At 33.5% G+C, this 15,465-nt stretch overlaps 1 protein-coding gene across 1 annotated transcript in view; it reads right to left on the reverse strand.

The window, feature by feature from the left end:
* Positions 1-5,346: 5,346 nt before the first annotated feature.
* The window catches only part of BLOC1S5 (biogenesis of lysosomal organelles complex 1 subunit 5), a 43,253-nt gene continuing 33,134 nt past the window's right edge, over positions 5,347-15,465 (reverse strand). The window contains exon 5 of the mRNA XM_028513212.2: positions 5,347-6,989. Coding sequence (XP_028369013.1) covers positions 6,810-6,989 — 180 coding nt within the window. The 3' untranslated portion in view covers positions 5,347-6,809. The remainder of the gene's footprint in view (positions 6,990-15,465) is intronic.

A 15,465-nucleotide genomic window follows, 5' to 3' on the forward strand; every position in this document is an offset into this window, starting at 1 on the left:
TATGAACAATAAAATGGCAAAAAATGCATACCTATCAACTGAATCTAAAAAAAACAAACTAAGCAAACAGGAACAAAGACAGAATCACAAATACAAAGAGCGTTTTGATGGCTGCCAGATGAGAGGGTGTAGGGGAATGGGTGAAGTACATGTATACAGAATAGTCATGGGGATATGAAGTACAGTTAGGAAATGGAGAAGCCAAAGAACTTATATGTATGATCCATGGGCATGAACAATGGTTGGGGGCTTGCCTGAGGGAGTGGGGGGTGCTAGGTAAGGGGGTAAAGAGGAAAAAACCAGGAAAACTGTAATAACATAATTAAGAAAATGTAATTTAAAAATATACCCAGGGCGGTGCAGCTCAGTGGATTGAGCACAGGCCAGAAACCAAAGGGTTGGTGGTTTGATTCCTACTCAGGACACATGCCTGGGTTATGGGCCATGTCCCCAGTAGGGTGGGGCAGGGAGCAAGAGGCAACCACACACTGGCGTTTCCCTCCCTCTCTTTCTCCTTCCCTTCCCCTTCTCTAAAAATAAATGAATAAATCTTTAAAAAAAGAAAATATAATAAAAAATAGAATGAGAGGAAAAAAGAATACATCTTGATTTTAAAAATAAAAATTACATGGTAGCCTCTTAAAAGTATAAACTGCAAACTGTAAGCTGTTATACAAATTAAAGTACTGTTTAAATTGATTTTGACTATTTCTTCAGAGATAATTTTAACTTTGAATTTTTGTGAGAATCAAATGTTAGTGTTTATTAATTTATTGCTATGTGGAGTGATCATCTTTTAAAATCTATGTTTCTTGTCTTGTTTATGGAACATAAATACAAAAAATCTGAAAACATTGCTTTACTAATATTGGCAGGCAAGTCACAAAAAAGGCACTGTCTTCAGCAGTTAAAAAAAATTAGAATAACAAGAGCTGAGTGTAAATGATATAACTGATTTCAATCTGCCTTTCATGGTGTGACTGTGGGCTGCACTAAGTCACTAAAATATTAAGATTCACATTTTATTGGAGTTAAAAATAAATGATATCTTCTTAAAGAATTAAGAATCATTTACTAGAAAATATATTTTCTATAATGGTAGCTTCAAATATTTTGACTTAATGTTTAAAATATTTTTCTGGTACTTTTTATCCAGAGATAAAGACTTACAGTCCCAAATAGCAAAAAATAGCCCCTAGGGTAAAAGTTCAGGAAAAGTAGTCATTATGCTAAATTCCTAAGCAATAAAACCCTCTGCCTTTTAATTTGCAATGGCAACCAGAGTCCAATATATTAAAACACATGTATAGGGTGTGTCAAAAGTAGGTTTACAGTTATTTGTATGGAGAACAAATAAATAATACATGAATAAATTATGTATTTTTGCATACTCACAACTGTAAACCTACTTTGCTCTATCTGTGCATTAGAAGAACAGTTTACAAACTAAATGGAAGTCTTCAGAATGAAAGCTATGTGTTACAGGAGCAAAAAAGAGAATTTACAATGTCTCTTGGAAGCATCTGTGACTCCTCCAGATTTCCATGTACTTTCGGTTTAATATCACAGAGCTAGTACTTCTACCTACACATCCAAATAGGGACCTGGGGCATTTTCATAGAACCCAATAGTGTCTTAAAAAAAAGGAAAGAGAAACTAAAATGAAGTATTCAGATATGAGTGATGCAGTTTAGAGCAAGACTATAGTATTTTTAATTGCTTTAATTAGATCGTAATTAGTAAAAAGAATCCATAGAATAGAAACTATCAAATTAGTTCACAGATATAATAAAAAACAATCAAGTAGAAAATATTTGGTATAATATATGAAAGAAAGGGTACATATGGTCATATTTGGGGGAATAAACTTTAATATAATAAAATCAATATATACTTGTCTAACATGTCAATCCTATAGAGAAATCTCCCTAATAACTTTAAAAACAAATGAAAAAAGGTCAGATAAAAGTGAAATTCTATAGGATCATTTAGCTCGGAATTTATAATTGTCATAGAGGCATTTCACCCCCTCTGCAGTGAGGACCCCAGTTCAAAGGAGCCACGCCTGCATGGGGGATACGAATCATGGTACGGGGATGCATCAGTCTGCTCCAGCTGCCATAGTAAAATACCAGATAACATGGCATCAACAAAACACAGTTATTTCCTCACAGTTCTGGAGAGAATAAGTCTGAAGGGCAAGTTGTCTAAAATTCCATTTCTGGTCAGGTCTCTCTTCCTGGTTTGCAGATGGCCACCTTTTTGCTTTGCCATGTGACCTTTTCCCTGTAGTATGTGTAGAGTGTGCTCTGTTCTCTCTCTCTTCTTACAAGGACACCAGCGCTATCAGACTAGGGCCCTACCCTTATGACCTCATTTACCCTTCATTACCTCCTTAAAGGCTCTACCTCCAGATGCAGTCACATGGAGGGTTAGGACTGCCACACACAAATTTTGAGGGACACAATTCAACTCATAAGAGGGACTGAGCTGTATGAGCAATAGGACTGGTGAACCCCCCAAAGGGCACCACTTCCAGTGAGTGAGCCAGGAAAACACCTAACGTTTCTCCTCATTACCTGAAGTAGAGCTGTGAAAGGGGAAAAACTCTCCTCTGGGAATGCCTATTATAGCCCAACACTCACACGTGTTTAAGGATGAAATCTGCACTACTTGTGTGTGTGAACATGCATGTGCTAAAGAACAGGGAAGGGAGAGGCAGGAAAACCCAAGGTGAAAATTGACTTTGAAGTGGTCCAAGGTTAGCAGTGTCACAAAAAAAACAAACAAACCAGTAGTGCTAGAAAATGAGATCTTTGTAGTAACATACTTTAAACAAAAAATCTCCCAAAATAAAACTAAGAAGAACATGAAACTCACAATCAAAATCACTGATCACATTAGAAAATAAATCATCATAAACTTGTTTCAGAAAAAACAAAAACCAACAAACTGTAGAGAGTCAGAGCTACCAAAAAAAAGTACATTTAATATTTTTAAAGGAAAGAAAAAGAGAATAATAGAACTGTCTCAAATGACCAAGGAAGTTTCAGAAAGAACCAAGGAACACTTGTGGAAATGAAAAGAATATAACCATAATTAAAAATTTGATAGGTTAAATAGATTAGAGGCAGTGAGAAGACAGAATTAGTGAAATGAACAATAGATTTAAAAAATTATTCAGAATTCAACACATAAAGAGATAGAAAATATGAATCAGAGATAAGGAGAACTAGGTAAAGAAGTGAAACATAAGTCTACCTTAATTCCCTAAAGAAGAGAATAGACAGAATGGGGAAAGTACACTGTTCAAAGAGATAAAAGTTGAGAATTTTTAGAATGTATGAAAGACACTAATTCTCACATTCAGAAAGCTCAATGAATCTGAACAGCAAAATAAAAAGAAACACATAGCTGGACACACTGTAGTGTAGTGACATTTGATTGTGGACCACCAAAGATAAAGGAACTTAAACATAACCTGAGAGAAACGACAGATGAGCTGCAGAGGAGTAGCTTATCTGATCACACTGACAATTGCCGTTTCAGAAGAAACAGTGGCAAGATGACAGTGGAATAATAGTAAATACTGAGAAAAAATAACTGTCAATCCACCCAGCTAACTTTCAAGCATAATAAAATGGTAAACTTGCAGGTAAATGTAAACAAATACTGACTGCATAGTTATTTTTGGAGTTAAACTGAGGTAAAACAAATTCTAGACACTACAAGTTGAGTCAAGGGAGAAAAATAAGAGCTTGTTCAAAAGTCTCTGATGTTTACAAAGAGAGTAAAGATTTTATGCTAACTATGGAAATTAAATTTTTTGTAAGCACTAAAACATAAATTCTTTTTTACCTTCTAAATTAGAAAGAAAAAAGTGAATGGAAAAATAAAAGTCAATCAGAAAGAAGACAAAAAAAAAACCCCACAATGCAGTAAAGAAACAGAAAAAGTGAGACAGAAATCACAGTAAGATGGTATAAATAAACCTTAATATATTAGTAAGTTCAATAAATACAGATTGATTTAACTCTCCCAGTAAAAGATAATCAGATAGAAAGAAAAAAATTACAGTTTTTAAGATGTAACAGAAAGGTCCAACAAAAAGAAGGACAAAGAATATGCATCATACAAATACTAACCAGCTGGTGTGGCCTATATATTTTTTAAAATATAGATTTTAAAGCAATTTAAAATGAACTAAAAACATTATGTGACATAGAGGTCATGACTATAACTGTAAGATTAAATTCTAATTCCAATTCTGATTAAATTATCTTCCAATTCTAAACTTGGAAGATAATTCTAAACTTGTATGTACCTAATAACAAAGCTTTAAAATATACAAAACAAAAATTGACAGAATTACAGGGAGACATTAAAAAAACCAAACATTGTAACGTATCTTAGAATATGAGAGATCAAGCAGAAGGAAAAACAACAGTAAATGGGACAATTTAAACAACATAATTAACAATTCTGATCTAATAGACAACCACCAACTGGAAAATATGCAGACTTTCAAGCACTAATGAAACATTTATAAAAACTGACCATATTTTAGGTCATAAAGTCTCAACAAGTCATATCAACTTTATATGAACTATTCACTGACCACAATCCAACTAAAGCAGAAATCAATAAGAACAGAACTAAAAAATCTACGTTAGGAAATAAACAAAAGTTACACACATATGTAAGTCAAAACAGAAACATGAAAACTAGAAAACACTTAGAACTTAAAAATAAATATTTACCACTTACATACTATTCATCACAAAATAATTTTGTAAGCTACAAAGAACCCATATTATCTCTGCTAACAGCCTAAATGATATTGTAAATTGCATAATTACTCTATAGAAAGTTAATTTACATATATAAATTACATATCAAAAGTGTTTTTGGAAACTGGGAAATATAAGTGAAAGTGTTCAGTACTGAAATACTGAAAGGAAGGAAAACCAACCATCTCTTTCAGAAGTTACATAGAATAGCTAAAGAAAGAATTATCTTAAATGTTTAAAGGTTAAAGAGCCCATTATTTCTTTCTAGTTTAAGAAGTCCCTTAGATCCCTATATCATATATAGAAACTTGTATGGTAAAGTATTTATTATTCCTGAGATGAACAGATACTATCAGGAATCCTCGTCGCACGAGTTGAGTCACCACGGTTAACACTACATTCCTGCTCACACACAGTCCTGTTTTCTTGGTTACAGCATGCACTGGCAATAAATAGCATTCGAAAAACTGCCCACAGTACAAAGGGAATTTTCATTTAAGGTTCCCCTTACTTTTCATGCATGGGATATTTTTGGAAGCATTTTTTTTTCATCCCCTGAAAGAGAATTAAGAAAATTCCAACATGCCTTAGTGTCAGCAAGAGCTCTTTTTAGTCCAGGTACCAGAGGATGATTGATGAACCTGTCAAGCCTACGGTAGCGGACAGAGAAACTTGGCAGAAGTTCAGTGTTATTGAAAGAAATCTCAAATACTTATTTCATCTCCTCTATTAACTTTAATCACATTTTCAACATAAGCCAAGAATGAAGCTTTGACAGTGAGCCATAAATTTACACAAGCAAGCATTGTCACTTTTCTCCACCAGCAACACTGAGATAACATGAGAGAGTTGGGTATTTTCTTTCTTGTGCCTTTCTTTATTGAAGAGCAATAAAAAAATATTTGAAAGATCCATACCTCAAATTCATTTGCCATAAATCTCTTGAAATACTGCACTTAATTTTGCTTCATTTATGGCAAATAAAAAATCAACTTAATTCCTCAATTAGACTGTAAATGCAGATTTTTAAAAAGCACAGTGATGACAGAGTTGGTACATGTTTCATCATAATACACCTGCTTATGAGAACAGACATTAAACACTAAAAAGGATTTACATTTAACATGGGTCATTTGCCACGTGGGCAAATACTTCTGGTGTATTCAGAGCCAGAATCTTTATAAGGTTCCAGAGGGACCCCTTGGCAGATTTTGCTGATGACTCATTAAGCAGTTGAAACACATATAGACATTACTTGTCTTACAAAGCTCACATACTGCAAAACAGACACAAAAATGAGGTAAATATTATGGGCAAGATTATGGTTTTTGGAAAGGCTAAAATTCAACTCTGTTTTTGGTAAGCTTTTCCTTCTAAGCATATTTTAAAAGTTCAAAATTTTAATTGCTAGAAGGCCACAAAATTTAATGAGTGTATCTTGTCATCAGGGAAACATGTGGCATTACAGTGCACTGCATAATCTGTAACCTTTCAGGCCATTCACAGACCACCATGGCCACCTTTGCCATAGCCGAACCTCTCCTAAGTGTGAACTCTGTTCCAAGGACAGTTGTTCTTACATCACTCATGGGCTAACACTTCACACATCCTTCCAATAGCCAAGGAGACTAAATAGGCAACTATTATATCTATTTTATAAGCCACAATAACAAACTAATATTAACCTTGTAAGAATGAATTATTTTTCTCTGTCTATACTTACAGTTCTGAGATAATAAAAAAGGCCAATTCTGATTAACATAAAGTACATTGATCCCATTTTTCTCCTACTCCTGCCCATTCAAAAAATCGTATATAGGCACTTAAACTGGAAAGATGTAGCGCTCTTCTTCCACTAAACATTTCATTAAGACTCCAGTAGAAGTTTCTTTCTTTGGATATGAGTACCACTGAATATATTGCTAAGCTTGAAGCAAAGGCTATATAGTTTGGTGGGAAGAGTTAGTTCTTTGGGGGAAGTTAATATTTTCTTATTAGTCACTGTTGTGTTTCAAGTTCTTAAAAGGTTGAAAATTTTGCTAGGTCCTTCTCCATCTCAGCATATTGTTCTTTAAGCCTCTCCACTGCTTTTCTGTGCTCTTCATCCACTCCAGCCTGTTCGATGTGTTGTTCTTTCATGAAATCATCCCACTGGATTACATGCCGGTTTTCACTAGCTATTAAATGGTCATTATGAATCTGAGAAAAGAAAATTTGAAAGTCACGTAACATTTTCCAGACAATTATTTTTCTATGTAGAAGAGACAAACATAACTTTACCTGTTGATATTCGGTTACTATAGCAATCAGCTTGAGAGTCACAATGATAAAACTGCATTATAGTTTTAATGTCCAATAACAACATGACATATTAGAAACATTGAAGGCTAAGTACGACTGAACAGGGGTATTCACATTTCTGAAATTTCATAAGTGTCTAGTATCAATACATGAAAAAATCAAACAATTCAAGTAATTTTCATACCTCTATTTCTCCTCAAATTCCATTTAACTGCATGTAACTTTTAAGTCAAGTTTAAAGAAATATGCCCAAAGAATGATTATTATAAGAAATTAAAATGCGTGTCTTACATAAAATATTTTTAGATGCATTAAAAAGAATCATATATTGGTAATCCTAGGAAGAGAACTCAAGAAATCTCTTCTGGTTCAGTTCCATTTCTTAAAGCAAACACCCACCAAAAGCACCTGTTTCAAACACCTAAGTTCTTCTTGAGATGCTCCTTAATACTCTATATAAGGATAAAAAATTTTTTTCTTTCATGTACCACAAGAAAAATGGAAAACATATAAGTAAAAAAGGCATAAATTTAGCATAATTTCAATTATTATCTCGGAATATGTACAATGAGCTAAATAGAAAAAGAGGATGAAAAATAACTTTATCTCTGCTTCAAATAGTTACGTATGTCTTTAGAAGTTAAGTTTTGATACAAGCAAGTCCTATTAAGCAAACAAGCAAAATGTGATAGAAACAAACCATAAAAACCTACAAAGGACCCAACGTCATTACTGATTCCAGTGCTCTAGCGTAAACAGGACATCTGGTATATTTACATACTGGTAACTCAGATGCCAGAAGATAGCTACTAGCAAAAAGATAAACCTGGTTTTCATGCAGCCCATAATGTCCTTGCTGCCTTGTTTTCTCTCTTATCTGGGAATGATGAGAGACAGGATGAAGAACTGGATAAGCCATCACACTAGATGAAATGCATATTTATTTACTTCTAAAAACCCCTCATAAGATTATTCTCATTTTACAGATGAAGAAATGAAGGCTGAAGGACACTCAATTTACTTCTCCATGGTCACTCAACTACAAAGTTGTAGATTCAAACTTAAGTCTTTCTACCACCTATGCCTTTTCTATCACAAAGTGCAAACCAAGTTTGTCCAGAGGTTTTACACATGTAGCTAAAAGTCCCTTCACTAGATCAAATAAATAAATAAGGCTATTGCAAGACTGTTTTCTGCCAATCTTAGCTGAAGTTCCTCAGCACAGAGGCTTTTCAAGTGAAAAAGGGCTGAGGTTCTGAAGTTTGAGTTACAGTAAAATGTTCCCCTAAAATTTGCTAAAATATGTCCCACAGACCACTGGAATCTAAACAGGCATTACAGTAGCAGTAGAGGAGAGAGGATTAAGAAGGGTTTTGCAGATTCAATAAATCTGGGAAACAGGCTAAGCAAAATTCAAAACATTACTTTTTAACTTTTTAGCCTCATGGATTGTAATTCTCCAAAAGATGAATAAAACATGAAGAGTTCATTAAACTCTTTTCATGGGACTTTCACAAAACTATTATAAGAGAAAAGCCATTAGACTAAAAAGAAAAGTGCAAATAAACTTCCTCAAAATGGTATGTTCCTTTAGCTGTAAATTAATTTTTAATAAATACAGAGAAAATTAATATCCAAGCTCAGATATTGTTTAACAGAACACTCTTTTCTTTTTATTCAAAACACCATAATTAGGTCAGCTGACCCTGTGGTTTACACCACAAGGCGACAGCCATGGTCCCACTCCCCACCATGCAGCGCCTTCTCCAGTGCAGCTCAATGGAGAAAAATGAAGATTTGGGAGGCACACAGACCTTACTTCAAATTCTGGTTCATTTATTACCAATGGTATGATCCTGAGCAAGGTTTCTGAAACTTTAAAATGAGAAATATAATACTTTATATTCAAAATAGTATTTATGAAAATGAAAGGTAACACATGTCAAGTTCCTAACTCAGTGCCTATGGTACTTAACAAAAGGTCAATATTATTATTATACAAAATCACAAGCAAAGACTCTAGAAGCTATAACAAACTATTTTTTATCCTCCCCAACTTAAGCTTTTGTTCTTTAACACTAGTAATTTAATTTCAGCAAAAGATCCTTGTAATAATTCAAACAATAGGAGCACCTCAAAAAAAAGTAATAGTTCCCCCCCATTTCCATATTCAATTCAATCCCTTTTCATGATTCCACTATTTACTATTTTGCTATACGATATTGCCATAGTTATATTCAAACAGATTTGTACAAGTCTAACAGAAAGTGACAGTTCCCCCCTACATCAATACTTACATACCTAATCCTTTCCAAGTATTATTTTTTTCCCTAGTATTAACAGTCTCACGGGTACCCACAGACTTTTTTTCCTGTTCACACAGCTTATATCTTTAATAACAACAAAGTGAGGTCGTGTTACATATGACGGTCTGCAGCTTTCTTTTTAAATACTGATATAGCACACCAACAGCAGGAGGGTGGGAGAGATCTGCACTGGATGCAAGCAATCGGGGTACACTGTCTGTACAGAATTTAAATCAGTGACACAAACAACTGAAAGACTGTTTTTTTATTACCACCAGGCACTGGTAATTCTGAATAATGTCAGTGATAAAATACATCTAAACCAAAAAGCTTTCTTTGGTCTAATTTTTAAACAATTGCTGAGGTTATTGTTGAATTTTAATAATATGTTACAAATTAACACTTTTTACTGTTTAATGTTTAATAAACTTTGTATTGTACATTGGAGATAATTCAGAGGATATCTAGTTACAGAGCGAGTTCTGGATAAAGGTGAAGTCAGCTACACACGTTCATTTCAAAAGTAAATTTCCAGTAGCTCAGAATCATTTCAGCTTTCTTTGGATGCTCAGCCCCTCCAACCTCTGGGTAATTAAATATTCCTGCATTTAAACGATAATAGCAGAATGACTGCTGAAATAAAACCCGAAAAGTTCAAATCTATCCTACTAACACTGCCAATTTTTGTACTTAAATTTGTATATGTTTTTATTCATATTTAAAATTTTTATCCTGTAGAGACATTGAGAGTCACAATTGTTTCCAAAGAAACAAAGACAGTATTGCAATTTTTGGAATTTATTATAAAAATTTGTTGAATCTCATCTAGATTTATTACTATGTTTAAAACTCTTTCAAACAATGTATCTGTTGCATCATGTGAAAGAACTTTTCCAAATTCACACTAAAATGTATTTTCAATCAACTATGAGTCGAGAAAGATAGATACATCTGATATACTATTTTAAATTGAATATACAAAGATCAAATTTGATGAGGTCATTAATAAATTTGTGTTAAAATTAAAAGAAAACTATAACATTATTATCATTACTGAAACGGACCTATATGTATGTAGATATGCTTTTTCCTCCTTTTTACAAAAATGGTATCAATGTACTTAAGATTATTAATCTCTTACTTTTTCCTTTTGGTGTTATAGTACTTTTTAAGTTTTTTATTTTTTAATGGTATGATTATGTACATTAAGTTTAAAAATACTATGCATTTTTTTACTATTATTTAGCATCAGGATTATTATTAGAAATAATTTTATCTGCAAGGGATTTAAAATGATATATTCTAGAGGTCAAATGTGATAGGTACACTGCCCCTATGGATCTTTCCAAGGTCACACAGTGAAAAAGAGGTAGAATCAAGAGTTAAAATCCAGTTTCTGCTCTTTGTTATATAATGTTGTCTAAACCAAACATTTAGTCCTGAGGATTGGCATTGTTCTTAAAATGGCAAAAACTAGTAAGTATTCCATATTCCAACTTCAAAAGTAATTAACAGCTTAAAAAAAAGCACAACACGAACCACTTAGGGATTTATACATGGGACTTTAAAAACAAAAGTGCAAATAACTTTGGTCTAGTTGTTGTTTCTTCTAACAAGCAATTATATAAAAGCATGATATTAAAAATCAAGTCACACAAGTACCAGATGACTTTATTGGTGAATTCTACCAAACTTTTAAAGAATTAACACTAATGTTTTTCAAACTATCCACCACCCTGAAAAATTAAAAAGGATGGAAGACTTAACTCATTCTATGAGGCCAGCACTGTGCTAATACCAAATGACACAAAAATCCTCAAACAAAAACTAGCACACTGAATTCAACAGCACAGTAAAAGGATCAAACACCATAATTAAATGGGATTTGTTTCTGGAATGCAAGGATGGTTCAACATATGAGAATCAATCGACAAAATATACTACATCAACAGAATGAAGGAGAAAACCATATAATCTTCTCAATGGATGCTGAAAACATATTTGACAAGTTCAACATCCTGCATGATAAAAACAACCCACAAACTAACTATAGTACAAAACGATCTCAACGTAATAAAGGCAATATGTGAAAGACTCACAGCCAGTATCGTATCTCATGGTAAAAATCTGAAAGTTTTCCCTCCAATATCAAGAAGAAGATAAGGATTCTGCTTTTATATTCAACATAGTACTGGAAGTCCAAACCAGAGCTGTCAGGCAAGAAAATGAAAGTCAACCAAAATGGAAAGAAAGAAGTGAAATTATCTGTATTTACAGACAACACGGTCTACATGTCAAAAACCATAAGGTTCCACAGAAAACTGCTAGAAATAATAAACAAATTGAGCAAATTTGCAGGATACAAAATCAACAGTCAGAATCAGTTGCAGTTTCTATACACTAACAAAGAACAATCCAAAAAGGAAATTAAGAAAATAATTCAATTTACAATAGCACTGAAAAATAAAATACTTAGGAATACATTTAATCAAGAAGGCAAAAGACGTGTACACTAAAAACTATAAAATATTGTTGAAAGAAATTAAAGACACAAACCAATGGAAGACGGTTCATGTTCATGGACTGGAAGATCTAGTTTTGTTAAGATGTCAATACTATCCAAAGTGATCTACAGTATTATGAAATCCTTATTAAAATCCCAATGATGATTTTTGCAAAAACAGAAGAATTCACCCTAAAACATATGTAAGATTTCAAATGACACCAAATAGTCAAAACAAAATAGTTTTCACAAAGAACAAAGTCAGATGTCTCATACTGTATTAACCATATGTTCATGATGATTTTACATCTGGGGCCTTGCTGACCCTGGAAAAACTGTCCCTCCCAGAGCTAGACTATTCCTACATAGAGTAAAAAACTTCCCTGTGACCATTCACACCTTTTGTATGCAAGCCAACCAATCCAAAGCCTATACCTCAACTACCTTCTTTATAGGCCTTGCATATTCTGGGCTATTATCTACCTGTCCTAATCACCCAGAACCAGGTAACAGACAACTACAGGTAGCTCCTATGCCCCAGAGCTTGAAGAAATTATTCAAACTACACAATCCTAGACCTGATTATCCTGCTTCATGTGTTACTTCATGTGGAAACCACAAAAAAAGCTCTTGCCCATGTTTTCCTCTCTTTCACTCTCTGCCTGACAAACTGTAGTACTTTCCTATATGGGTGCAAAAGATTCACATTTTCTTTAATACTTTCTCTGTTTGGTTGAATATGGCTTCAAAAGTTGGTGCTTGTTTATGGAACCTAAATTTAAATTATTCACACATATTAACAAGCTCATCTCCCTTGATGGCCTATTTTTTAGAGTTAATGAATTTCATGAACTAATTGTATTTTCATTGCACTACTCTTATTGCTAGCACCCAAAATGTGACTTTGTATTAGTGGGTCATTTTCAAAACATATGTCAAATAACTAGGGAATATGCATTTATTGTTCTTCTGAATGTACTTTTAGACATCAATTGTGGGAAATGTGATTTGTATGAATGACGTTTATCATAATTTACTTCCCACACAATTCCACAAATTGTCTTGACATAAAAGAATTAATGATTAATGGCAGGAGTCTATTTTATTCCATTACTACTCCCATCTTTCTTTGTTCCGAGAGCCATTCAAATACACAAAATGTAGCCAACAGTATAACTAAGGGCAACCACTAACATTAGATTGCAAAATGCAACTAGAGGTCAATTTTGCTTTGTATATATTTCCTAGATAAGAAATTAAACTTCATGTCTTTTATATATGTGTCATTTCAAACCTTTGCCACATCGAAGTTTTGACAAACAGATATGACAGAAAAAAAGAATCCTTAAAGATCTGTATTTCAGATGTTTTGCTAACTAAGTAAACACTGAAAAAGCAATGAAGACTAAAGGTTTATTGCCTTGGAAGAATATAAAAGATTTTTACTTTTCTCTGCGCTCTTCCTGAAAAATGCAATTTTTGTGTGTGACTCTCAGCTGGCTAATTTTATTACATTACTTTGAGAAAAGAAAATACAGTGGCTGATTATGCATGTAGGTTTCATAGACTCCAAACCAGCTCTTAGTGAAACTACATTTCAGTACATTCCAAAATAGTAACTTGAAGGTGTACTCCATAAAAAGATAATTCAGTAACATTCTCTAACATAATACCTGTAAGAAATATATTTAAGACTAAAATATTCTGAAGGATTTATTGAGGCCACTTTTTTTTTAAACCATAGGATAATATCTTTTAATTCAGAACACCATAAATGACAGAATTTTCAGGAGCTTCACAAACTCTAACAGACTACAGCAGAGTTCTTATCTACAAAGTGATTGCCTGCGTTTTAAACAAATGACTGAGCTGGCAGGGAAAATGTGCCACCTTACATTTGGAGAGTGATATACAATTTGCAAAGCCATTTCCCATAAACTATATAGTACAATATGTCAGTTAAGTAGAATATTAATCCATCAGGTTAAGGAGAACAGGTATTTACTTTGCAGATGAGGAACCTGAAGCCCAAGGCATTGTCCACGAACACACAGCTAGCTAATAAAGGAAACAGCCAAAAATAGAAGACACCAGAATTATTATTATTATTTTTTTTACCTAATCTGGTCATTTTCCTACCTTTGTATGGTCAATACACCAAATATGAAAAAAGTTCAAAGTGCCAAGAGGAACTATTTCAATTATAATTTAATTTTAGGTTAGTTCTGCTCAAGGACGCAAAGAATTGCCATTTTATTAGAATGATAACTACTTTGATCATGTCTTAGAAAAACTAATGTGTGAGAGCATATTCACGTGAATCTGCTTAAGTCACACAGCAACATGTTAGAGAGGCAGCATCCAGCACAGGACACCCTGTTTAAATTTTTATTTTGAAAGCCAATTGCGTATGTTACAGCCAGTAATAGCCAGTACAACCAGTGTCCCTACAAAAAAAATCTTTCTGCTTCTCAAACAGAGAAAGATTTGTAACAAATTGTTTAATATAGCAATCAACATTCTCCACAATCATCTTCAGATATACCCCTATAGCTATTCCACATCCCAGCTCCAGACTGATAACTTCTCACATCCTTTGTTTTTACTTACACAATGCCCCTCACCCTGTAATATCTTTCTTCCCATCTTCTATCAATTGAATTTTAACTCACTGATCAATATATGGCTCAAAGGTCACCATTTCCTAATAAATTACTCCTTTTGCCAAGATCCTATGAAGTTCTTTGTAACTTGACCACAGCTCTTATTTTATTCTATATTATATTAGCACTAGTGGTTTGGGACCCCTAGGCTTTTACCTCCTGAGTGTATAAATTGCCTTAAACTCAAAAAACTAAAATTTTTCACTCTCCAGTTACATCTAGTAAAGTAGAGGACTTAAAAAAATCTGTCTGGCCAGGAATGACCCATTGAAGCCCCTTTGCTTGCCTTTACAGTGTTCTTTAGACACTGTGCAAACACTTCACCCTCACACAGACTCTCCTGTCCATGGCTTTGCCTTGCCCTTCTATCACTGTGTTCAGCAATGGCCCTGCTTCCTGACCTGACCTACTAGAAACAATCCTACTCATCTTGGGCAGCCCTACCACCTGGCTTAAATGTCAAGTCCTTTCAGTAGGCTTGATTCATCAATTTGTTCAATGTTTAAACTTGTTATCAATATTTAAAATGGAGCAGAGGGTGTAGAAATTTAAATTCTGGCAAGGTTCATTCCATTATATTTTTATACAGTGCCAAATTTGAACCATTATTATGGATTAACCACAAGACATTCCAGAGAAATGGACACAATAACACTCATTGATGCACGAACATGCAAAAAGGTGTGTATCTCAGAATGAGTTAGTATTTTCAACATTTCTTAGTAAGTGTATCGTTATTAGCTTAAGGCAATAAATAAGTTATATAAATACTTCATAATTATATGTGAAAACAAAATTATTACAGGAACTTAAATTCTTGTGCTATTTTTCCACATCTGAATTTAGTTAAGATATAATTCAAATAAGCAAAGCACTACTCAGCGAGTGATTCACACAATCTT

The sequence above is a fragment of the Phyllostomus discolor genome, chromosome 5, assembly GCF_004126475.2.
Source record: "Phyllostomus discolor isolate MPI-MPIP mPhyDis1 chromosome 5, mPhyDis1.pri.v3, whole genome shotgun sequence".
NCBI classification, from domain to species: Eukaryota; Metazoa; Chordata; class Mammalia; order Chiroptera; family Phyllostomidae; genus Phyllostomus; species Phyllostomus discolor.